The sequence below is a fragment of the Hordeum vulgare genome, chromosome 6H (assembly GCF_904849725.1).
Source record: "Hordeum vulgare subsp. vulgare chromosome 6H, MorexV3_pseudomolecules_assembly, whole genome shotgun sequence".
NCBI classification, from domain to species: Eukaryota; Viridiplantae; Streptophyta; class Magnoliopsida; order Poales; family Poaceae; genus Hordeum; species Hordeum vulgare.
This window is the reverse complement of record NC_058523.1, coordinates 411,457,591-411,482,619: the sequence shown is the minus strand read 5'-3', so window position 1 is coordinate 411,482,619 and position 25,029 is coordinate 411,457,591. Positions and strand designations below refer to the sequence as shown.

Here is a 25,029-nt window from a genome sequence, read left to right as displayed (position 1 = left end):
TGCTAGATCTAGCTCTCCTAGATATGAATTGCCTGATATATCTGAGGCTTACGTTATGGAGGGAGAGATAGCTGAGGATTGTCTTGCGTGTAAGGATGCCTATGACGCTGAGAAATTACTTCTCAAGTGGAAGGAAAAATCTCGGGAAGCTAGGATGAAATATGACCCAAAGTTTGCCACTTCACCTATCTTTATCACCGATAAGGATTATGAATTCTCTGTCGATCCTGAGATAATCTCTCTAGTCGAATCTGATCCTTTTCACGGATATGAGTCTGAGACGGTCATAGCCCATCTTGCCAAACTACATGATATAGCCAACCTTTTCACTAATGAGGAGAAGATCCGCCACTACTATATCCTTAAGTTGTTTCCTTTCTCTCTAAAGGATGACGCTAAAGCCTGGTTCACCTCTCTTGCTCCTGGATTTGTGCGTAGTCCCCAGGAGATGGTCTATTACTTCTGTGAGAAATATTTCCCTTCCCATAAGAAGCAAGTTGCCTTGTAGGAAATATACAACATTGCTCAACTCCAAGAAGAGAGTCTCCCACAAGCTTGGGGGAGGCTCGTCCAGCTACAAAATGCTTTGCCTGATCACCCTCTTAAGAAGAACGAGATACTTGATATCCTCTATAACGGACTTACCGATGCCTCTAGAGACCACCTAGATAGTTGTGTCGGTTGTGTTTTTAGGGAACGAACTGTAGAACAAGCTGAGACCCTACTGAATAACATCTTGATCAACGATAATGCTTGGACTATTTCGAACCACCTCCAAAGCCAACTCCAAAGAAAAGAGGTATTCTATTCCTCAGTCCAGAAGATATGCAAGAAGCCAAGAAATCCATGCAAGAGAAAGGCATTAGATCTGAAGATGTCAAAAATCTACCACCTATCGAAGAGATCCATGGTCTCGATAACCCGATACAGGTAGTAGAAGTGAATTCTCTGCGTAGGTTTGATGAGAGTGATATTCCTTTTGATAAACCTGCTAGCCTATGCTTTGATGAATTTGACAACTTTGTTGCCAAACAACAGAGTTTCAATGATTATGTTAGCAGACATTTGGAACAAAGTACTTGTATGCTTAGCCATTTAAGTGCTTGTGTAGACAGAAATGTCAACGATCTAAAGCTTCTGAGCAAACATGCCTCTATGATTACTACTCAGGTAGAACAAGTACTTAAAGCTCAGAATGACCTGCTCAATGAATTAAATGACAACTCTGTCAGAGCCATTACTAGAGGAGGCAAAATGACTCAGGAACCTTTGTATCCTGAAGGTCACCCTAAGAGAATTGATCAAGATTCTCAAGCAATCAATGCTGATACACCTAGTCATCCTAAGGAGAAGAAAAAGGATGATAGAAGCCTGCATGCCAGTTCACCAAATACTGTCACACCTGAAGAAACTAATGATATTTCTGCGTTTGATGCAGAAACACAATCTGGTGATGAACATGAACCTGGTGACAATATGGACAGTGATGTTCATAATAATGCTCAACCTAACAATGATGAGGATGTGGAGATTGAACCGACGGTTAATCCTGATAACCCACAACCTTAGAAATACGATAAGGATGACTTCACTGCTAGGAAGCATGGTAAAGAAAGGGAGCCATGGGTTCAGAGACCTATGCCCTTTCCTCCTAAGACATCCAAGAAAAAGGATGATGAGGATTTTGAGCGCTTCGTTGAGATGATAAGACCCGTCTTTCTGCAGATGCGGTTAACTGATATGCTCAAGATGTCCCCGTGTGCCAAGTACACGAAAGATATCGTGACTAAAAACGGAAGATACCAGATCTTGAGATCTCCACCATGCTTGCCAATTATACTTTCAAAGTTGGAACTCCTAAGAAACTTGATGATCTCGGAGGGCCCACTATACCTTGCTCCATTAAAGGAAACTACGTAAGAACTGCCTTATCTGACCTTGGAGCCGGTGTTAGTGTTATGCTGCTCTCTCTTTATCGTAGACTTGAATTGGATAAGTTGACACCCACTGAAATTTCTCTGCAAATGGCCGACAAATCAACTGCTTTCCCTATCAGCATTTGGGAGTGGTTGCTAACACCACTATCTTAACAGACTTTGTTATCTTGGATATTCCCGAGGACGATGCCATGGCTGTCATCCTTGGAAGAACCTTTTTAAACACTGCAGGGGATGTTATAGATTGCAACAAAGGCAATGTCACTTTCAATGTCAACGGTAATGAGCACACCCTGCACTTTCCGAAGAAACGATATCAAGTACATTGCACCAATGCTATCGAAAAGACTTCATCGATTCTTATTGGGAGCTTTGAATGCCCTATTCCTCGTGTCAAGAAGAAGTATGATTTTCTTGTTGGGGAGATACATATCCCTATTGAGGTGACTTAGTGGCTATTCGAAAATTCTCCGTTCTCTCTTGCGATTCGAGAAGGTTTTGTCATAAGAACTTCATCAACCCCATGACAGATTTCTTTCGATGACCATGGCACGGGTGAATCAAAGAGTCACATACCTCTGTTTTGAGTTTTCCTTTTCTTTTGCTTAGAAGAAAAATGATAGAATTAGTTTAGTTTTTCCTGTTTTCTGTTTTAGCGTCCCGGAGAAAAAATACCTCGAAAATAAAAGTTCTCTGATGGTCCTGAAAATTTAGTATGAATTTTTCTGGAATTTTTGAAAATTTCTGGGCCTGAGAGCTGTCCTGGGGGCCAGAACAGTGGGCCACAAGCCCTCCCACCACCACCTACCCCCTGGTGGCGGGGTGCAAGCTTGTGGGGCCCACAGGTACCACCTCCACTCATTCCAGCTCTCAGCCTCTTCTTCCACCTCCAGAAAAAATTGTTTCGTAGCTCAAACCCGTGTTCTTGCTCATTTGGCTGTGATTCTCGATCTCCTTGCTCAAAGCACCATTCTCCGAACCGTTTTGGGGAAATTACTCCTTGGTAAGTGATTCCTCTATTGGTCCAATTAGTTTTTGCTCTAATGCTTTATCCTTCGCGAATTCTTGCTACCTTGGTGACCCGGTTCTTGAGCTTGAAAAGTTGATTTTAGCTGGTCCCAAGTAGTTTTAGCGCGTGATACAGTCTCTAGTCACTGGTAGGAGTAGTTGCTACAAGTAGGGTTAATCTTTATTCGCTTTTCTTTCGAAGTCTCTAAAAATTTCAGAAATTTTCAGAGCTAGAAAAAGGAAAAGATGAGGAGGTTCTTGAGAGGCTCTTCAAGCCGTAACCCCAAGGAGGATGAGAAGAACCACCCCAAGTACGTAGTCCCTCGAGTCACAGAAGTTCGAGCGTGCGAGTGACCAAGTCATGAATTTTTGCGTGCCGCCAGACTTTATGAAAACTTTTATTACTTGGTGGAGAACGCAGGTCTTACTGCGTTCATTGAAGATAAGTGCCCACAATACCTCCTCCTCACCAATATTTTTGTTCAAAGCTTCAACTTTTATCCGAGGAAGAATCCTCCCATGGTTGAGTTCATGATATACGATGTCCCCCAGTGCATGACGCTGCGGGATTTTTGCAATGTATGCAAATTACCTTATGTTGGGGATATTTGTGACCCTCGTCCACGGGACTTGGAGGATTTCATTGGTTCTATTGCTGTTGGAGAGGAGAGAGGAGTGTCTCGCGCTGGAATTGCTAGCATACATTTTCCTGTGCTTCGGTACTTCTCACTATTTGTGGGAAAATGTTTGATTGGCCGTGGGGAGGCTGGATCACTTAGTTCTCCAGACCTTGCGTTTTGCGCGAAGGCCTTTATAACGATAAGACTTATAGCTTGGGTGCTATAGTATCTCAACGGTTGAACCTGAACCGTTCTAAAGGTGTTGTCTATGGAGGTATCTATGCTACCCGTCTTGCCTGACACTTTGAGATACCCATTAGACTGGGAGAGGAAGGAGAGATGCTTCTCCCTGAGAAATATCTGGATTATGACAACATGGTTCGCCATGATTTTCTGGATAGAGATGCTAGTAGACGGATGATTTATAACCTGGTATTTAGTCAGGGTACTCGAGAGACTATTACTTTGCCTCCTCCTTCTTTGTTCGATCTTCATGCAGGCAGGTACGCTATTATGCCCGCGGACATCTACGCATATTGGGGCTTGGCCCAACCACAGGCGCCCGTGCCCGAGCCGCCAGTCGAGTACCAGACGCCAGTTTATCAGTGGGAGCCAGAGGAGCTCACACAGCAGCGGCATCCACAGTCTGCTCCGGAGTATCCCGGAGCTGGTTATTTCCCACCATGGGAGTACACCAAGCTAGGCCAAAAGCCTAAGCTTGGCGGAGTACGTGTTCTCACCGACTTTACGTTCGTGCTTATGCTTTCACCTTGTTAGCCGGTGTTTACACTTTGCCACTATATTATCCATGCTAGTTTATTTTCGTTTTCTTGTTTTCTTGTTTTGTGTCCTTTTGAGAAAACCCAAAAATATTTTTCTTTCTTCTTTTGCTTGTTGGGAGCTTTCCCGTGTAAATAGTTTTCTTTTTCTTTGTGTCAAGGTAGAAGATATTGGTTACAATGTTTAGTGGTTCTTACATGCTTACCTATTTAGCTTTCAAAGAGCCATATTACTTTGTCTTCTCCTTTGTGTTTGCCTGCAGATTCAGCTTAGTCCAATGCGCTTATTATTGTTCACATCGTTCGATCGTGCAAATCAAAGGCAACAATGATGATATATGATGAACTGACTGAGACTGAAAAGCTGGTATGAACTCTATCTATTTTGTTTTTGTAAATATGACTAGCTTGTTGACCTAGATTTAGCTTTGTTGTGAGAGAACCATGTTTGCAATGACAACTTAGAGATCATAGTTTCTGATGCCATGCTTATTTAGCTAAGAGCTTATAATGGTTTGTCTTGAATTCCAACATAGATTTTGAGATGACTATGATGTAGTATGATAGGAAGGTATTCTCCTTTGAATGTTTCAAGTGGCTTGACTTGGCGCATGTTCATGCATGTAGTTGAAACAAAATCAACATAGCCTCTATGATGTTCGTGTTCATGGTGATTTATATCTTGTTCATGCTTGCATTCAATGTTAGTCAAACTCATTGCATCTTGATGACTGTTGTCGCTCTCTAGCTGGTCGCTTCCCAGTCTTTTGCTAGCCTTCACTTGTACTAAGCGGAATACTGCTTGTGCATCCACTTCCATAAACCCAAAAGTTTTTCCATGAGAGTCCACCATACCTACCTATTTGCGGTATCTACCTGTCGTTCCAAGTAAATTTGCATGTGCCACTCTCTAAACCTTCAAGAAATAATCTGCTTTGCATGCCCGAACCGCCAATGTGGTGACAGGGGGCTATTGGTATCTTCCATGCTAGGATTGTTATCCTCGACATGTGTTTATTCACAGTCACTCACGAGAAAGGGGTCGGTAATTGGAATGCCCAGTTCCACGCTTAAATCGAAAACATAACTGTAAAACAAGACTCCCCCCAGATTGATGTTAGTATGGACGGTACCCGAGGATTCGGCTAGCCGTGGAGTGTGATTGATTGGTGGTGGGGGAGTTAATACTTTAGTTTTCTGTTTGAAACAGCCTATAGCATGAGTAGCATGGAAGATATTGAGAACTCTTGGTCATTGCATTGACAATTAAAGCATGCCACCCAAAATTATTATCTCTGTTTTCAAAGCTTGAACTCTGGCACCTCTGCAAATCAATGCTTCCCTCTGCGAAGGGCCTGTCTATTTATTTTCCTGTTGAGTCATCCTCCTCTTATATAAGCACCAATTAGAGAGAACCTCTGTCATTTTTATGCTTTGATTTTGATTGATATTGAGTATGACTATGACTGGATCTTCGTTGCTATGAATTACAATGTTTAGTCAGCCCTTGATCTTTGAAAGTGCTCTGCATTTATGTTTCGCGGTCTCAGAAAGAGCTAGCGAGATACCACCTATTCATATTGCTTCATACTTGTTTTGATTGAAGTGTTGGTATTTGAAACTCATTATTATTTGCTCGTTAGCTGATTATGCCATTGATATTAGTTTACCGTGAGACCTTTGTGTCATTTGCTTATGTGGTTAACTTGTGATCTTGCTGAAATTCTGGTTATGAGTTAGACATAGTTGCAACAACAAGATCAAACAGAGTTTGTCAAAGTTTTTATTTCTCTCTCACTTTGTTAACTGAGTTGCTTGAGGACAAGCAAGGTTTTAAGCTTGGGGGAGTTGATACGTCTCCATCGTATCTACTTTTCCAAACTCTTTTGCCCTTGTTTTGGACTATAATTTGCATGATTTGAATGGAACTAACCTGGACTGGCGCTGTTTTTAGCAGAATTGCCTTGGTGTTATTTTTTGCAGAAACCAAAGTTCTCCAAACGTCCTGGAAATTTATGGGGAGCAGTTTTGGAAGATATAAAAAATATATGTGCCAAGTTCCACCTGAGGGGGTGGGCTAGTGGGCCACAAGCCCTGGCTCTGCCACCACCACCCCTGGTGGCGGTGGGCAGGCTTGTGGGGCCCACACGGCTCTGCCGCCCCCAACCTGAGGTCTATAAGTCCCCTTTCGTCCCAGAAAAAAATAAAAATAGAAGTTTTCGCCGCGTTTGCGATACGGAAGCGCCGCCACCACCTGTTCTTCATCTGGAGGGCAGATCTGGAGTCCGTCTTGGGCTCCGGAGAGGGGAAATCGTCGCCATCGTCATCATCAACCTTCTTCCCTCTCCAATTCCATGAAGCTCTTCGTGGTTCGTGAGTAATCTATTCGTAGGCTCGCTGGGCAGTGATGAGTAGGATGAGATCTATCATGTAATCGAGTTAGTTTTGATGGGGATTGATCCCTAGTATCCACTATGTTCTGAGATTGATGTTGCTACTACTTTTCCATGCTTAATGCTTGTCACTAGGGCCCGAGTGTGATGATTTCAGATCTGAAATTATTATGTTGTCACCAATATATGTGTGTTTTTGATCCGATCTTGCAAGTTGTAGTTACCTACTATGTGTTATGATCCGGAACCCCGGAGTGACAATAACCGGAACCACTCCCGGTGATGACCATAGTTTGAGGAGTTCATGTGTTCACCATGTGCTAATGCGTTGGTCTGGTTCTTTATTAAAAGGAGAACCTTAATATCCCGTAGTTTCCTTTTGGACCCCGCTGCCACGGGAGGGATGGACAATAGATGTCATGCAAGTTCTTTTCCCTAAGCACGTATGACGACACACGGAATGCATGCCTACATCACATTGACGAACGGGAGCTAGCCACATATCTCTCCGTGTTATAGTTGTTGCATGATGAATATCATCCAAACAAATCACCGACCCATTGCCTACGAGTTTGTCTTACTACTGCTGTTACTTGTCTTGCTCTGCTGCTGCTACTACGGTTGCTACTGTTGTTACTTGTTTTGCTCTACTGCTACTACTACTGTTGCTACTGATGTTACTTGTCTTGCTCTGCTACTGCTACTACTGTTGCTACCGTTGTTACTTGCCTTGATCTGCTGCTAATGTTGCTACTAGTGTCGCTTGCTACTGTTGCTACTTGCTACTGCTGTCACTACTGCTTTTCCTTGCCGCTGCTATTGCTCGTTACACTGCCGTTACTCGCTACTTTGTTGTTACTACTTTGCTTGAAGATACTAATCTTTCAGGTGTGGTTGAATATGACATAATCAGCTGCTAATGCTTGAGAGTATTCTCTCACCTCCCATTGTGCGAACCAACAAATTTGGGTTGAATACTCTACCCTCGAAAACTGCTATGATCCCATGCGCTTGTGGGCCGTCAACAACATTCTTCTAGTTTCGGTTGCCGGAGAGTGCTAACAGCATTCTTCTAGTGCTGTTGCAAAGGGGAAGAACAGTTAACATCAGGCGTCGACGTTTTTCAGCTCGAACGCCATCGTGCTATAGCAAAACGCCCCGAATGGTGTTATGAAAGTTGTCTTGATCCGGTCGGCCGGATTGAGCTTGCTCTGGCGATAGCCTGAATAGGCATCCAAGAAGGACAATAGCTCGTTGACGGACGTCGAGTCGATCACTTGATCGATACAGGGCAGAGCAAATGGATCCTTGGGGCATGCCTTGTATAGGCTCGTGTAGTCGATACACATGCGCTAAGTCTTGTTTTTCTTCAGCACCAGGACGGGGTTCGCCAACCAGTCCGGGTGGAAGACTTCCATGATGAAGCCGACTGCTAGGAGCCGGGCGATCTATTCACCAACGGTCTTCCGCTTGTCCTTGGAGAAGTGACGCAGTGGTTGCTTGAGCTGTTTTGCGTCCGGCCAGGTGTGTATGAAGTGCTCGGCGAACTTCCTTGGGACTCATGGCATGTCCTTTGGGATCCATGCAAAGATGTCCCAATTCTCACGGAGGAAGTCGACCAGCTTGCTTTCCTATTTGTCACTGAGGCCGGTCCCCACCACAACGTACTTGCCGGTGGGGTCACCCGGGTCCAGGGGACCCTCTTAATGTCCTTGCAGGTGGCCGGCTAGAACTGGGCCTCCGCAGCCGGCTACTTTAGCTTGGGCTCGGTCATGGCCACCGTCTCGCGGCTGAGAGCCACGAGTCGGTCGATTTGCCGCCGCTCCTCGATGATGACAAGAGACTCGGCCAGCTTAGAGCCGGACAGAGCGCACTCGAAGGATTTCTTGTAGTTGCCAGCGATGGTGATGATCCCGTGTGGACCCGGCAGCTTCATCTTCACGTAGGCATAGTATGGGGCCACCATGAACTTGGTCAGGGCCGGTCAGCCCAAGATGGCCTGGTAGGAGATGGAGAGGTTGACGACCTCGAACCAGATCGGCTCGCCGCGGAAGTTCCTGGGCGAGGCGAACAGCACATCCTACCGGATCTTGCAAATAGGGAGCAAGAATGGCCGGGGACGATGTCGTGGAACACCGTACGAGTCGGCTGGAGCTCGGACTCCAGAATGCCGAGTTTCTCCATGGTGTCGTGGTAGAGGATGTTGATGTTTCTACCACCATCGATGAGCACCCGCGTAAAGCGGCATGTGCACCTTCGCGAGATGAAGCTGGGGTCGAGGACCAGCACGTAGCCGCCTGGTGTCGGCATCACGGCCGGGTGATCCTTGCGGGCCCAATAGATCGACTTGTCCGACCAGTGCATGTACCGGGGACCGGTGGGACGATGGCGTTGACTTGCAGCGCACGCTTGTGTTGTCTATGCTTGTCATCATCATCGGTGGTGAATATGACGTAGGTCACATCCTTCTGGGGCTAGTCGTCGTGGGCACCGCCGTCTCCCGGAGCGGGAGGCGGTGGTGGCTGCGGCCCGGGCGGCACAGCGTTGCCACGCGCGATCTTGGTGAACCAGCTACACTAGCGGGTCACGTGCGTTGCTGGCTTGGCCCCACTGTGGAATTCACATGGACCATTGAGCATGGCCTCGAAGGTGTACTTGGCTTGTCACATCTGTTTGTAGTCGTTGGTGTGCTCGCGCCGGCTGGAGCCTTAGCCGTCGGCCATCCGGCCGTCCTCGACGGTCGCGCCCTACCGGGCGCCCTGGCGGGCGACCGACTAGTCGACCTTGTGCTTTCCTTGATCTCCCTGGGATCCTCCGGCTGCCGGGACGGCAGCCGGCTTGGCCACGGTTTGCTTGTCGACAGCGTCGATGAGCCCGGGAGCTTCATGGAAGACTCGGCCACAGCGTACTCATAGACGACGGCCATCAGTTACACTAGGGTTGACGGTTCCCGATGCATGATATTGTACTTGAGCAGGGTGATGTCTTGACATCCGTTGATGAAGTACTGAATTGCATGCACTTCATAGACGCACTCGCAGGAGTTGCGGAGCTCGGTCCACCACGTGAGGTATTTGCGAAGTAGCTCGGTCGGGCCCTGTATGCACACGACGAGTTGTCGGGGCCGGCGAGGGCGCTTGTACGTGTCGATGAAGTTGCGCACAAACGCTTCCTGGAAGTCCAGCCAGCTATTGATGCTGCCAGCCGGCATGCTGTTAAGCCAAACCTAGGCCGAGCCGAGTGGCATAAGGGGTGCGTAGCGTACTGCTACACGCTTGTTGCCGCCGGTGATGCCGGCGGCGGTGGTGTAGTCGGTCAACCAATCCTCGGGCTTGGTTGAGCCATTGTACTTGGGGGGGTTGCACGCCAAGGTGAAGCCCTTGGAAAAGGCTCTTTGAGGATGCGCAACGCGAAGCACGATGGGCCGGCATTGCTCTCCTCCTGAGCGGCTCGGGATTTCGCGAGGCGCTCCAGGCAAAAACGAGCGTCATGGTCGTCAAACTAACGCGTGCCGACACGTTCGGACACTGGTGGACAAGGTGGCGGTGGTGCGACCGTACGATCGTCCTCCTCGCGCCAGCTGCTTCGTGCCGGCTAGCAGCCGCCTTGGCCAGCCGGCACCCTTGCTCGGCTATTGACTACCGATGGGCTACGGTCTCGTCGGCCGCGGCTGCCCGCTTGTTGGCTGTCGCGGCAATGGTGTGCATCAGCAGGCGTAGATGCCTGATTTGTCTCACACCCACCAGTCGTGGGCCGACGAGGGTCATCGTAGGTCTTCGAACAGGAGCTAGCTGAGTCACGGTACGTCTGTGCCGGCTGGCCCTGCTGCGCGTGGGCAGCCTCTACGAGGATGCACATGCGCTCTTACTGCACATTGCGGGCTGACCCTTTGAGCCCTTCCAGCTCGCTGAGGGCAGCCTGTGTAGCTCTCATGTTCTTGACGGGGGTGTCATAGTTGGGACGACCGCCAGCCAGCTCCTGGTCGATGGCGCCGCCCTGACGTCGCACGTCCACCAGCTGGCTGGGCCTTGGGGCAGCCGACGTGAGGTTGTGGGCCGTGTTGAACTCACGTCGAGTGGCCTCGAACTTGCGCTGGGTTGCCTCTAGCGCGCCTCATGGAGCAGCTGTTCACGGTGGTTGTCGAGCTCTTGGGTGGCGACGCAGGGTCGGCCACTGTAGGGATGGGCGTGTGAAGCGTGTCCACCGCCGCACGAAGTGGGGTCCGGTATCTGGACACACTGCCTAGCAAGATGGCGATGAGGACCTCCACACGATCGCAGAAGTCATTGATGTCTCTGGAGAGGTTGTTGTTGCCGGATGGCGGCAGCTCATCGCAACTGAGCACCTCGTCAAGGTACTTGTCGGTGATGACCGTGATGTTGATGCGGTGCGAGCCAAAAGAGACGATGGAGCCGTCGACGTGGAAGTCCGCATCCTCGAGACGGTGGGCATTGTCGTTGATGCAGTCGAGCATGCCATAGTGCACGATCAAGACGTGCGCCACGCGCTCGTCAGATGGGGTGAAGGGTCCCGGCCGAAACATTACTCCGGCCGGCATTGCTGTCAGGCCCACGGTGGCCGCCAATTGTCGTAGTATTTTCGTGGCAAATGTGAGGGGTGGCTTAGATCGTGGTTTGGGGCCGACGGGCACCGGCAGCGTCTGGGAAAGGGTGTAGGCACAACACACATGACGCCGATCTACCTAGGTTCAGAGCCCTCCGATGAGGTAAAACCCCTAGTCCTGCCTGTGTGACTATATGAGATCACATTACAAATGGTGCTCATTGAGCTGTTCGTGTGGAGGGAGATGGAGTTCTAGCTGTCGGCCTCGCTACCTCGGTGGTGTATGGTTCTTTCTCTAGGTGGGTCGCATGTGAATCTGAGAATCGACTCCTACCTATCTAGGGCTAAGGTGAGGCCTGAGATGTACAGTGGTGGGGATAAGACACGAGGTGGGACCAGACTGCCAGCCTCTCTCACTGGCTGTAGGGCTCGTTGGCTGGCGGGTCTTGTCTTGCGCGGGGCATGCTGGTTGTATGTCTCAGCGACCAACGCGTCGATCGTGAGGGAGCAGGTAGGGGTGAACGTGGCTACAGTGTCGTCTCGTCCGGTTAGCCTTGGTGGTGACTCGAGTCGTGCAGCCTTGCTGACCCCCACATCATTGTGCATGTGGCCACGCCGAGCTTGTTAGCGCATACTGCTGCCACTAGCGCATGTGCGCCATGCATCGGGTCTTGTCACCGTACGGGAGTACGGTCGGATGGGACGGGGGCCGGCCGTACGGATGGCGACAGGCCAGCCGGCTAGGCCGAATCCCATCGATTGTCCTGGTGCATGTCGGCCAGGCGGGCCGGCTTTCGCTAGCCGGCCCGGGGGGCAGGGCACTTGGCCCAAATGTCTTGGAGACGGACTATCTCCGCTTGAGTATACCCAGGGGTAGTTTCCCCATCACAACTTGTCCCCTTCTGTCACTGGGATATATAAACTCGCTAGGTTGAAACTACTACAATGAACTTCCCTCACTACAGAAATATCAATCTAGTTGCCCGAACTATTTCAATATGTCGGAGAGAATTATGAAGCTATCATAATCATGCACATAAGAATCATATTATATATCAGAGGAGACCCAAATATTTATCATGGATAATCTGAACATAAACCCATGAGTCATCGGATTCCAACAAATGCACCGTATAAAACAGTTACATCATATGGATCAAAGCGAAGATGTGATGATCATTGTATTAAAGATCAAAGAGAGAGAGATGCCATCTAGGTACTGCCATGCACCCATAGGTCTGTGGTGAAGTTTTCACACATCATCATGATGGCAGGAAGGTTGATGAAGAAGCCCTCCATGATCGACCCCCCTTTGGCAAAGTGACGAAACGGAGCTCTAGATGGCCTCCCATCAGAAAGGAGACGTGCAGTAGCGTAAAAAGTGTTTCGGGGCCTCCTGTGGAGTCTTTAGGGTAAATAGGAATTTATAAGCCACAGAACGGGGTCGGGAGAGCGACGAGGTGGTCACAAGCCATCAGGCCGCACCCCCAGGTTGCGGTCTGATGGCTTGTGGTGGCCTAGTGCACCTCCCGGCCTTCTTTTGATGCTCCACGATCTTCTTTTGATCCAGAAAAAAGTTCACAAAAATTTTAGGTCAATTGGGCTTTGTTTGGTATTGGAACCTGAAAAGTGGAAAAACATGGAGAAAACAACAACTTTCACTGGGCACTGGGTCAATAGGTTAGTGCTTCAAAAATATAAATTGGTAGATAAGTGCCTAAGAAGTGTTCTAAAATGGTAACATAATAGCATGGAACAATAAAAAATTGTATATACATTGGAGACGTATCAACACGACGGTTGTCATCGCGGGCATCGTTGCCTTGGTTGCCATCCTGTCGGCCACCTCCGTAGCCATTGTTGTGGCCCCTGCCGCACTCCTAGCGGCCGCTATGACAGCCAGTGTGACCCTCTCGAAGCTGCGAGAGCTTGTAGCAGTCCTCGATGTTGTGGGATTTCGCGTTGTAGTAGGCGCAGTCGGGACGGTCATCCTTCTTAGCTTTGCCGCAGTCGTGACCGTGCTTGTAGTCTGGTACCGCCGCAAGTATGGCGGGCCCTTGCACTTGGGGTCCTTTTCCCTTGGAGTTCACTATGCCATCCTCGGCGTCATGATAGTTGTGGAGGAACATGCATCCCTCTTCGGCCTTGGCGCCGCGGTCGGCAAGGATGAAAAGCTCCGCTGCGGAGTCCGGCTTGTCCCTTACGGAGTGCTTCTCTCGCATCTTTACGTCGGCGACGCAGCTTGTAACAACCCAAGACCGACGCTCTAGATGCCTTCCATTTATTTTGAGTTTTTCCATGTGATTCGTTTATTTTTCACATTCATCATCGCATCATTCGCATACGCATTTCATTAGCACTTCATTGTCGCCATTTTTTCAAAACTTGCATCCATCATGGTCGTCGGTTCTCCCCATTCTTGTAGTTGACCATTTCATGACCAAACACACATGCCCGCGCCCACGACATTGTTAAAATATTGTTTCTAAAAGTGCGTTTAAAATATTATAGGAATGAGTCAAAAGTTGGCATGCGGTCTCAATATAGTGTAGCTAGACCGCGTGCCAAATTTCGACGCATTTGGAGGTCGTTTGATACCCGAACGGATAAACCTATAGCGGCACTATAGCCGGTCAAATGTGAGACGTTTTCGGTATTTCTAAAACCTATGCCAGGCCACAAAACCTTCCCTCTCATCCCCACCTATCCCAACTACACAACCCACAAACCCAGCTAGCCTACCCCTTCATTCGTGGCCATCGAATCATGGTTAGTCGGACAACATCCATCGCACCATAGTCCATCCTCTATATAAAAGCCACCCCATGAAGAGAGCCTCTCACTCCACTAGGGATTTCCCCTTGCCAAATTTGCAGCCACCCCAAAGAAAATCCCACCTTCTAGCCCCACATCCCTAAAATCCTGAAATCCACTCCTTCCCCGTCATTTTTCAGATCTCAAATCCAAATTTAGGGGTCCAGATTCGTCCGTGCAGCCCCACCTGCACATTGTCCATGGCCGCCGGACAATGTCCAGGCGACCACACAGCCCCGCATCCGCCCCGTCATTGCTGAGCTCCAGCGAGGAGCTGCCCTGCACGGCAGCCCGAGCGCCAACCTGCACAAGTCGCCCGTGCCCCGCTCGCGTGTCGCACGAGAGCTCCCGCCCGATCCATGCCGCCCCACGGGACCGCGTCGCTGCTGCTCCGCTCACCGCCGTTGTTGCTTCTCCGCTCGCTTCCGCCGTTGTTGCTTCTCAGCTCGTTGTCGCCGCTCAAGGACCTTCCGCAGCTGCGCCTGCTTGCTGCTTCTCTCACGAGCGGCCCCAAGGCACCTAAGCCCCCACCGTTGCTCGCCCTAGCGACGCCTTCGCCCGCGAGATGCACCGCCGGCCCGGGTCTCCGTTGCCCCGCCGCCTAGCCAGATCTGGCAAGACCTACCCCGCGTTGCCGTCCACATCCCCTCCGGTGACCGCCGGCATCATCACCGCCCTCGGCCGACAACCCCCCTCCGCCTTGCCGCTGATCTGGACGCCATTGTCCGGGGATCGGTCTAGCCCCCAATCCAAACGGCGGCATGCACCGTGTCATCCCGCGCCATCCCCATACAACTTTGTACCGAGGTTCTTTTTTTTCACTAAGTCACTGTAGCGTGTTAATTTTATTTCATACATGCATTTTGTGATGATGATATATCGTAAACCGTGCACCCGATGGAGATGAATTATATATGTATAATGATCTATGTTTCATGCTCTACATGATGGTGCCATTTGCATACATATTAGGAATCATCTACATGCACAAATCTGTGTTGCAAAAGTGCATCACGTTGTAGCTATAGAAACTGATATTTTATTCAAACTTGCGTGGATGATTGCATGTCATCCGTAGGTCTTTTGCATGTGGTTCCTTCATGAGTATTGCTCTAAGATATGTCCACTTTGATGCCATGCCTCTGTTTGCCATGTAAATCGTCATTAGCATGTTCATTTGTTGCTCCCAATTTGCTTTCGTGTTAAAACTGTTTGATGTCAACGATAAGTTCCGTTTCACGAGCATCATATTAAGCAAACCATGCCTCCTATGAACTTGTGCCCATAGAGTAATTTGTAGTATGCCATGTCTACTTGCTATTAGTATGTTTTCCATGACATGAGATCCATGTGTAGTTGTTGTTTTCTTGCTGCCAACATGCTCACTCAATGCTGCTGTTTTGAGATGCTAAAATAATTCCAAGTCTGAAACTGTTATATTTTGTTGTTGTTTTACCGTGTGAATTGCCATTGATCTACACCTCCTTTGGTGTTGCTCCCATGGAGTGTTTTGTTAAGCATGTTATGGTCTTTCATGTTGTGCCATTAGTTTCCGTATATAGGATTTTCATCATAGATATTTCTGTTGTCAAATATGCCAATCTATTAAAAATTGTTGCTCTTGCACCCTATTTTCATCAAGTCTGAGAATCTATTTTCTTCAAATTGCCATGTTGTGTTGATGCTAGCCATGTTTCTATGCATATTTTGATGATGCTCATGTGGAGTTATTTATAGTGCATCATGTCCACTATCGTGTTGTAGATTTTCATGCCTTTATAAGTCATAGAGCATATATTTTTCTTGCCGCCAATATGCCTTCAGAATAAAACTATGTTCAAGTAGCCAACTTGTGAGTTCATTTCCTATTGATCCATGCTTCTAAACAATTTTATTATGTGATATGAATTATTGTGCATCATGTAAACTACTGCCTCATGTCTTTTTTGTGCATTTTAGATTCCCGTAGCTTGTGGTTTTGATGTGTGCCACATGTCATGTTGTTTTGGACAAATTATCATCATAACTTATGTTGGTTGTAGTTGACGAACCATTGCTATGTTTTGAACATGCCATATATGAAACTTCCCTAGAATCTCATGTAGTTTCATAATATTATGTTGCATCCATGATTTAAAATGTTTGTGTTTGTTGTTTGAATGCATTTTTCATTCATGTCATATTTACCTTGAGTTGGTCATATGTTTTAGACGATAGATCCGTTTTAAATTATCTATATATGTAAATCTCCTGGAAGGACGTGTAGAATCACATGGTGCATTTTGTTTACCTATTTAACAAATATAAAATATGTTTTTGGACGATCTGGAACAATTTATAAATTAACATATGGGTTCGTTTCAGAAATACTATAAGTTTTTTCCGACATCACTTAAAATGCCTAGATAGTGTAGTTTCATTATGCTTCACCTCTTTCCATGTTTAACAACATTTATACTTGTTGAGTAAATAAACGGGAGGAATTAAATATTTAAATATGGAGTTTTGTCAATATGCAACTTGTTGCATATTGATCTTCACTTAATGTGTAGAAGTTGATTGTTGTGCTTTGCCATGTCATGCATAATTAAATGGACATGCATAATATTTGATTGTGCATCATGTTATGAATATGTTGTGGTGTTTATTGTGTGTTGATTATTTTTCCAGATTTCTTCTTCTCGATAGAGTTCCGAACCAATTCGGAGTGTGAGGTTTCGTTTGACTACGCCTGTTCGTCTACTTCACAGACTCGTTCTTCTTCCAAGTGGGATCTCAGGCAAGATGCCATTTCCCTCGATACCACTACTATCATTGCTATGCTAGTTGTCTCGCTTCTATCGTTATGTCTCGTTACCTACCACTTGAACGTCAAGCCTCCCAAAATTCCATCATAAGCATCTAACCTTCCACATCCCAGCAAACCATTGTTTGGCTATGTTACCGCTCGCTCATCCCTTTTTATAGCATTGCTAGTTGCAGGTGCACGTTGTTTACATGTGACAACATGGGTATCTCTAGCACTTGGGCTTACTGTACCACCACCACCCCCCTTCAACGTTCTCCTTTTCTTGCATGTCCGCGTATTGTGTCGCCCTTCATCGCAAACCCTACAGTTGATATTATCAAGAGCCTCCATGGAATGCCCGCTACCAAATTGATTCATGCGAGTGTATCCAGCAAGGTCATCCATATCACCCCTGGACCTCTTAGTTCTCCTTCTACCCTTGGTCTCCACCTTCAAGGCAGGGTCTGGCTTAATATGGATGCCATGATACTCAGGCCATTGTGATTGGTCTAAGAAAGGGTGAAACCGAGGCGCCCATGTCAACCTAGTAGCTTCCACATGGAACTCTTGCATCCGCATGGTTTTTCCAATCGCAAACTGATATGTTTGCCGCCTTCGCTGCTGTTATCAAATGTGAGCATGGCCAATGATACTTACTAGGCCTCTCGCATTGGCACCACCGTGTCTGGAGGTGCACCTCAAATGCGGTACCACCATATGAATGATCGTCTCGTGTTGTGCCACCTGGCTCGTCGATTTGATATTTCATTTTATATTTGTCGAATGTGATAATTTGTTGTTGCGAAGACTTGATTGCTTGTAACTGAAGCCATTCATCAACCTTCGCTGGATAATCCATTTTCACACCTATCCAGTTTGCAGTCTCTTCTGATGACTCTAAAAGTACTCATTAAGCTTGAAGAAACCCTTCCTCTACCTCATCGAAATCACCATCAACATCATTTTGAATTACTTCCTCACTAGCAATCACATCAACTTCATTTGCTTGGCTGGTTGGTGGTGGGCTACAAGCATTAGGGGCATGCAATTCAACCTCACTTTCTTTGCTAGTTGGTGGTTGGCTATAAGCATTGGAGGCATCAATCATAATCCTTTGCTGAGGGAAAGGCACACTTGTCCTCTCGGTCATTGGGGAAGAGACAAGCCGGTTCAAGTCAATTTCAGCCCGAGGAGGTTCAACCTTGGTGGCAAACAATTCAAGTGACTTGTCTTCTGATTGGTCAATTGTTTCCTTGTACACATCCCAATGCAAGTCAGAGGTGATAGGCATACTTTTCAAGCGAGATTTGACTCGGACTCCAACATTGTACCTTCCTATTAACTTAACACCATCATTGAGGTTCATCCACTTTAAGACATGTCTCACTTCTGCAACAAGCTCATCATAGCTAGGACTTGTATAAAAAACAATGGCTTCCTCATCCCCAGCGGCATTGTTAGTCAAGAATGCCTCCTTATCCATATAATGAACATTACCAAGTCTCCCCATCTAAAAACAACAATAATGAATTAAGCACATCAATGATAATTTTTGGTTGCCTAAAATCAATCCATTATACCCACATCATATCAACACTAAATTATTAAACAAAAACTACAACACATCATATGCTAACATATTCAACAAAATGCCCCAAAGGCCAAAATAATATACCAACACATTGAACAAACCTATATAATCTAACAACTACAAAGAAATCCCTAAAACTAAGAAATAATCTACTTATCTAACATCACCCATTCTTCACAAATACTCTGAAAATAAGATGTTAAAACAAAAAAATTGAAGGGATTGGGGGAGATTACCTCAAGGATGATGGGGGGGGCTTGGATCCACACACTTTGGTGGAGGGAGTAAATCAGGGGAGATGGAGTGTGAGGGCAAAGAGGGGGTGAGAGCGAGATGCGTTTCTGGGTTGGAGAGGAACAAGATGCATCGGGTGGGGCGGGCACGCGCGGCTGGCTGACTTAACTGGACCTGACGTCATGGTGTGTGGCGTTTGGGCCTGGCGACCAGGCGCGAGGGTGCCTGGCGTCTGACCCTTTACCACATCAGCGGGTCAACAACGGGGGGATCGAGCGGGCCCTGCCCAAACATCAGGGTCCCTGGCATCTCCCGTACAACCCGAACGTCAGGGATGTCGGCGTCAGCCAAAAAAGTTAGATTAAAAAAATTGAATCTCAGGTCAAATCTGCATTTTCATAGCCTTTGGAGGTTAGAACCAAAAAATTGTTCTCATCGACCTATCGCCAAACAGGGGACAGGTTGCTTCCCTCGGCTCGTCGGGCAAACACTATGCGTCAAGCAATGGTGAAACTACGTCATCACCTCGTTGCTTTAAGCAACAGATTTCCAAGCAATACAAGATTGATAGATGGAGAAAAGGAAATCATGTGTTATAACAGTTGAACCAGGCACAGGGGTACATCCAACCCAACGGTGCATCTCACTATTCGTGGTACTCTTATCACATCATATCAGTGTTATGACAGGACACCGCTGCCACAGGATATCCAAAACAATTCGATGAACGGCCCAATGATTAATACCAGTACTAGTACTAGTGTGCCCCGCAGAAAATAATTACTAGTGACATCACAAACCACTAGCCACCACGCAGAAAAAATTAAAACCACTAGTCAAAAGGCAAGGGGGAAAAAACGTGAGTGCCACTCAAATGATAATAGTTAAACCAGGAAATGATAGAATCTTTGCAGACCAGGGAATTGTTTTTGCAAGTACTAGTACTAATTTGAATAATTAAAGCTAGAGTCGCATCATGCATTATTGCAAAATAACAAATCTCGGCCAACGGTCACAAAAGGTGGGACCTATGCAACATCAAGACATGCAACAGGAAGAGATAACATGTCCTGTGAAGAAGAGTTCATTATAAATATAGTAATAGTGGACAGCAACTATTCTTTTTTTGACAGCAACTACTGATGAATGGAGATAAACAATAATATATGCACCCGGAATCCAGACAAAGCAAGTTTTCCAGAGATGCTTGGCTTTATATATGCAAGCAACTGCGGGCGAGGCAACACAAAGCAAAGCAAACCAGTCCAGTGAAGAAAAAGCCATAGATAGTTCAGAAGCCAAGCGGAGATCAACCAACAATGCTGATACTTCTTGAATTGGGGATCTGGATCCTCCCGGTGGCGTGCATCTTCACACCATGCAGGCGCCTAGTTCTTCTACTTGCCAACCTCCAGCAGCTGAAGGCGAGCATCATGCGCACAAGATCATCATCTCCAGCCCTTTGGAGTCGCCTGGAGAGGCTGCAGACGATAACCGTCACATTGTGAAGGAAACTTGGAACTAGATCCGCAGCTGGAGACGTCCGAACACCAATTTCATCAGGTGGGCAGCCCCTTGCTAGCATTTCCTTGCCTCTGGGGTGGGATGAACAACTCCCCTTGTCCATAGATACTCTGTTTTTTAGCTTTCTCTTGAAACCAAATGTATTGTCCCTCGCTGAATGTAAGATGGAGATAAATAAAGAAGCAAGTGACACTCCTCTCTTGTGCATTTACACTCTCTGCCCAACTACCCCAAGCAAATAGCTTATCTGCAGGTCAAATTCACAACGCAAAATGATCAATATCCATCGGTGGAAATCCAGACTGTGCTCGTTTTAGCCCTTGTAATATACTTTTTGCAGTCTCCTTTTCCTGCAAATATCCAACACAAGACAATTGTAGCAAATCAGAATCACCAGGAAAACACAGCAAACATATAATGGTGATATATGATGATAATCCATTTTTTACTACTCCCTCCGTTCGTAAATATAAGTCTTTTAAGAGATTTCACTAGGAGTCTACATACGGAGCAAAATGAGTGAATCTACACTTTAAAGTATGTCTATATACATCCGTATGTAGTCCACTAGTGAAACCTCTAGAAAGACTTATATTTAGGAATGGAGGGAGTAGCAAACGATGCACTCACGTGTGATCTGAGCAAATATGCGCTGGGTTACCAAAACAAACCAAAGTGCGTGCAAGTTAATTAGATTGAAGTTGGTTTGAACTGCATATTTGCACACTAAAATGATCCTTCGGTAACTCATTTTGCTAACACTAGTCTGTTATTCTTTTCAATTAGACTGCTAAGCAAAGTGTATAAATAACTTACGGGACCAGTGTAATCCAAGAGTCTTGTGCAATAGTGTTCTGCTTCCTCAAACCTGCCCATGTTCTTGCAATGCCTCGCAAGGAAAAGCAACGCTTCAACAAAATTCTGGCCCTGCCTTTCCTCAACTTCCATTCTCTCTAAATCCTTCTTGTAGTAAAATGCAGCCTCCTCAGCTTGCCCAAGCATACTGTGCAACTTTGCCAATTGGTGAAGTGCTATTCCTTCAGTGTCATTAGTATTTGCAGCCCTCTCATAGCACTTGATGGCTTCTTCAATCATTTGAAGCGGATCACTCTCATAGCACTGAGCCATAGCAATCCAAAGGCGTGCATCGTTAGGTTGCAGGTGGGATGATTTTCGAAAATAGTATAGTGCATAAAATGGCATTCCCATCATCTCATAGATCTGACCAAGACCGTACCAAGCACGGTAATCTCTAGGATTTATATCAACAGCTCTTCTGTAGGCATCAATTGCAGCAGGCGTATTTTTTAGCTCAACAAACTCATGTCCCATGAGAGTCCAAGCTGAGAGGTACTTCCGGTTAAGCTTCAGCGCCCTTTGGAAATACAAAACTGACTTCTCATGCTGTCCCTTCAAACTGTAATAATTTGCAATTATGCAGCAAGATTCAGGGCGATATTTATCTGTCAGAAACACCCTGTGAGCAAGGAAGCTCAAAGCAGTCAAGCTTTCTTTTGCATACAATAAATTCGAGTAAATATCCATAGAATCCACACGAAAAGGGTCAGTTCTGAGGAGTTCTTCAAAAATCATGTCAGCTTCATCCAGGTCCCTCATACTATACTGAACGGTTGCTATTTGAGCCTGAATGTAGTCGCTGCAATGGAAGACCCCCATCAAGCGCTCATATCTTTTCAAAGCTTCTTCGTGCATCTTTAATTCCAGATGTGCACTAGCGATAAAAAAATCTTTCATCCAGTGATTCTTCAGATTTAAGTTGTTCAGAATGTCACTGCTAGTGCACAAAGACTGTATCTCTAACCAAGCACACCAGTTCCAAGGGTAGCTATTCACAGATTCTACCAGAACTGTTCTAGCCATACCTTCACAGCCTTTATCGCGTAGAACAATGCCATACAAGTACAAGCCAAAGGAATCAATAGCACCAGTTCTGCGATGTGTTGAGAGCTCTCTCTCCAATGCAACAAGTTCCTTATTAACAACATTGCTCTTCCCCAAAGATCCTTCCAGCTCTATTGTCTCTTCCTCTTTTCGCTTCTCTCCAGCCTAAAATGCAGAGCAAATAACAAGGTTCATCAGGCATATCAAATAAATACTAATTAAACTATATGGAGAAATGGACAGTTTCTGCAAGGGAAAACAGGCTGCAAGAAAAGAGGGGAGAAATGTGCTCCAGACATGGCCATCGTTCCATAGGCCAAAAATATGGAAAGTTGGTGTGTCGCAGGCAATCTTACTAAAACACTGACACATAGTACGATGCTGGAGCACATTTCTCCTTACAATTTGGAATCTCATGCTTGTTTGGCAAACGAAAGCCAAATAATATGTTACATAAGCAATTTCTGAGCTTCCTTGCGGAAGAACCATTGTATTATCACAAAAAAGTCATGCGTGTAGATATACAATATCTATCATCACAGCAAGTACTTAAAGTACAAAGAGTTAGCCAATCATCTTCCAAACACATTGAGAAAAAAACCTCTTGATAGACAAAAGGAAAAAGTAATAGACATGAACAAGAAATGAGTAGACATTTTGATGTCTGACATTCAATCTAGAATTTCATTGAAGAGGCAAAATAAGAAACCAGAGGCTCCACACAATTTGCTCCAGCTTCTAATAACCATGACAAAAGCAACAACTGAAGCATCTCTTCTTCGACAAAGTGTTCCACTGCCCAGCAATATTAATGATCAGATTATGCATCGAGGACCACACAGCACCAAAAAAAATCACCATCAGTAACAGCAAATATTGAGGATTCCACTTATTGAGTTATTGACTTCACCAAAATCAAACTAAATCTTCTATTACTCCATTTGCAAAACAAGGAGCCCTAACGAGCATCCACAAAACTTCTACAAAATGTCATTTCCTCAATTGGAAACTCAGAACAATAACCAAATCTGAACTTTACTGTACCAGTTCCAGTGAAGCATTTCATCAAACAGCACACGCCCTACCCCAAATCTGCAAACAGGAACGAGTCCGCTCGAAAGAGTAAACAGGAGGTTGCCCATATCATGTCTTACCATGTAAAGCGCGTAGCACCGCAGGAACACGGCCTTGCGCCCGACCTGGGAGCGCAGCACGTGAGCGGCGCGCCGGTACTCCCGGCAGTCGAAGTAGGTCTTTGCGAGCAGGTACTTGTCGGCCCCTGCGTCGAACGCATCGTCGTCCGGGATGGGCGTGCTCACGTACGAGACGCCGCCGAGCGGCGTCCCAGCCTCAGCGGCGCCACCGCCGCCACCGTGTCGCGTGCGGCACCGGAAGCTGGACCCGCCGCTGCGGTACAGATGCAGCAACCGCTCGCCAGGGGCGGCGCCCGAGGAGGACGGGGTGCCCATTGCCGCCGACTGGGATGGCGCCGCGTCGGGCTCGATGCCGACGAGCAGCTCGGCGGCCCTGCACATGGGAAAAGGCTGTTAGGGTTAGGGTTTTGACTTTCGGGGGTCCTACGGGATTTTCGGGCGGCGTACCATTTCGCGGCGGAGTAGAGGCAACGGTCGCCGAGCTGGCGAGCGGCGGCTCGGAGCTCGACGCGGTAGTTCTCCTTGGCGGCAGCCATACGCCGGTAGGGGGAGGCGGGGTGGCTAATTTGGAGCGGATCGGCGCAGTGAGAGCGCAAACTATTTTGAAACTGCCACGGGAGAGGGGAGAAGATGCAATGCGGCGGGTCTGAAATTTTGGCATTTGGGGGAGAACTCTGGTTGGAGTTGGACTAGGGCTGGGCTAGCTGGCTGGTTGGGCCTCAGTGAATGAAACGACGGCATGTCAGAGCATCTTCAGCCATTTTCCTGTGTCTCAAACAAAAAAGATTTTTCGATGACAGAGGGTCGGCTTTATTAATCACTAGTAAAAGGGTCCGTGCGGTGCAACGGGAGATAAAAATATCATACACTTTTAATCTTTTTATAATCATTTTGATTTATTAAAATAATAAGCTAACTAACTAATGTAGCCAGTCCTATCCTATTTTGTTGAGATATCAACCCATCCATTGTTAATTCCATCATGATGAGAAATTGAGCGGAACAAGCAAAGCAAAACAAAGAGGCTACGTGAATTGATCAATTGACTGTTATCTTATTTCACTCATGGGGTAGAGAATGTGGGATCAGATGACAAACTGAAGGTGGTGTTCCATTCTCTGTCTCTACAACAATACAATCTTACATTCAATACATTCATTCATCAGCAAACAAATTCCCACAAAACAAAATTTCTTGCCGGTGCTTGGCACATGGTTGGAGGCATGGGGAGGCCATCTCACCAGATGATGAGTTCCTGCCGGAGGAGGGGATACGATGAGGGGAGCAAGGGTTAGGTGCCTCTATCTGGCCATAAGGAGTCGTCGTTGCCGCGCCATAACCTCGGAGTTCCCCGTGTGAGCCATGGAGGCCCGCCTCCACCTGCAAGTACTTCGCTCTGCCGCGCTGCCGCCGTTCTGCATCGAGCAGACGCATCATCTCCAGTCACTGTAGCTGTCGCGTTGATTTGATCTAGAAGCTGTGCTCGAGCGCCGAAACGGGGGGCAGCAAGCGGGCAGAGGTACGACCGCGGAGGAGGGTGGGTTGAGATCGACAACAGTCGTGGTTGAGGTCGGCCGCGGCGGCGAGTGGTGTGGCAGCGGCCTGGGCACAGGCCAAGGTGGACCAGGGTCGACGCGATGCGCTCGAGCGCCGCAACGGGGGCAGTGAGCGGGGAGAGGTACGGCCGCAGAGGCGGGTGGGTTGAGATCGGCAGCGGTGGCG

General features: G+C 47.1%; 1 protein-coding gene across 1 annotated transcript; it reads right to left on the bottom strand.

Annotated features, from left to right (window-relative positions):
* Window positions 1–19,795: 19,795 nt before the first annotated feature.
* On the bottom strand, window positions 19,796–23,997 carry LOC123401917 (anaphase-promoting complex subunit 8). Its single transcript, XM_045095781.1, has 4 exons — window positions 23,755–23,997; window positions 23,308–23,680; window positions 21,068–22,318; window positions 19,796–20,601 (listed from the first exon to the last, which is right to left on the bottom strand). Exons 1-4 carry the CDS (start codon window positions 23,841–23,843, stop codon window positions 20,512–20,514), a joined length of 1,803 nt encoding a protein of 600 aa, XP_044951716.1. The 5' UTR covers window positions 23,844–23,997; the 3' UTR covers window positions 19,796–20,511.
* Window positions 23,998–25,029: the final 1,032 nt, after the last annotated feature.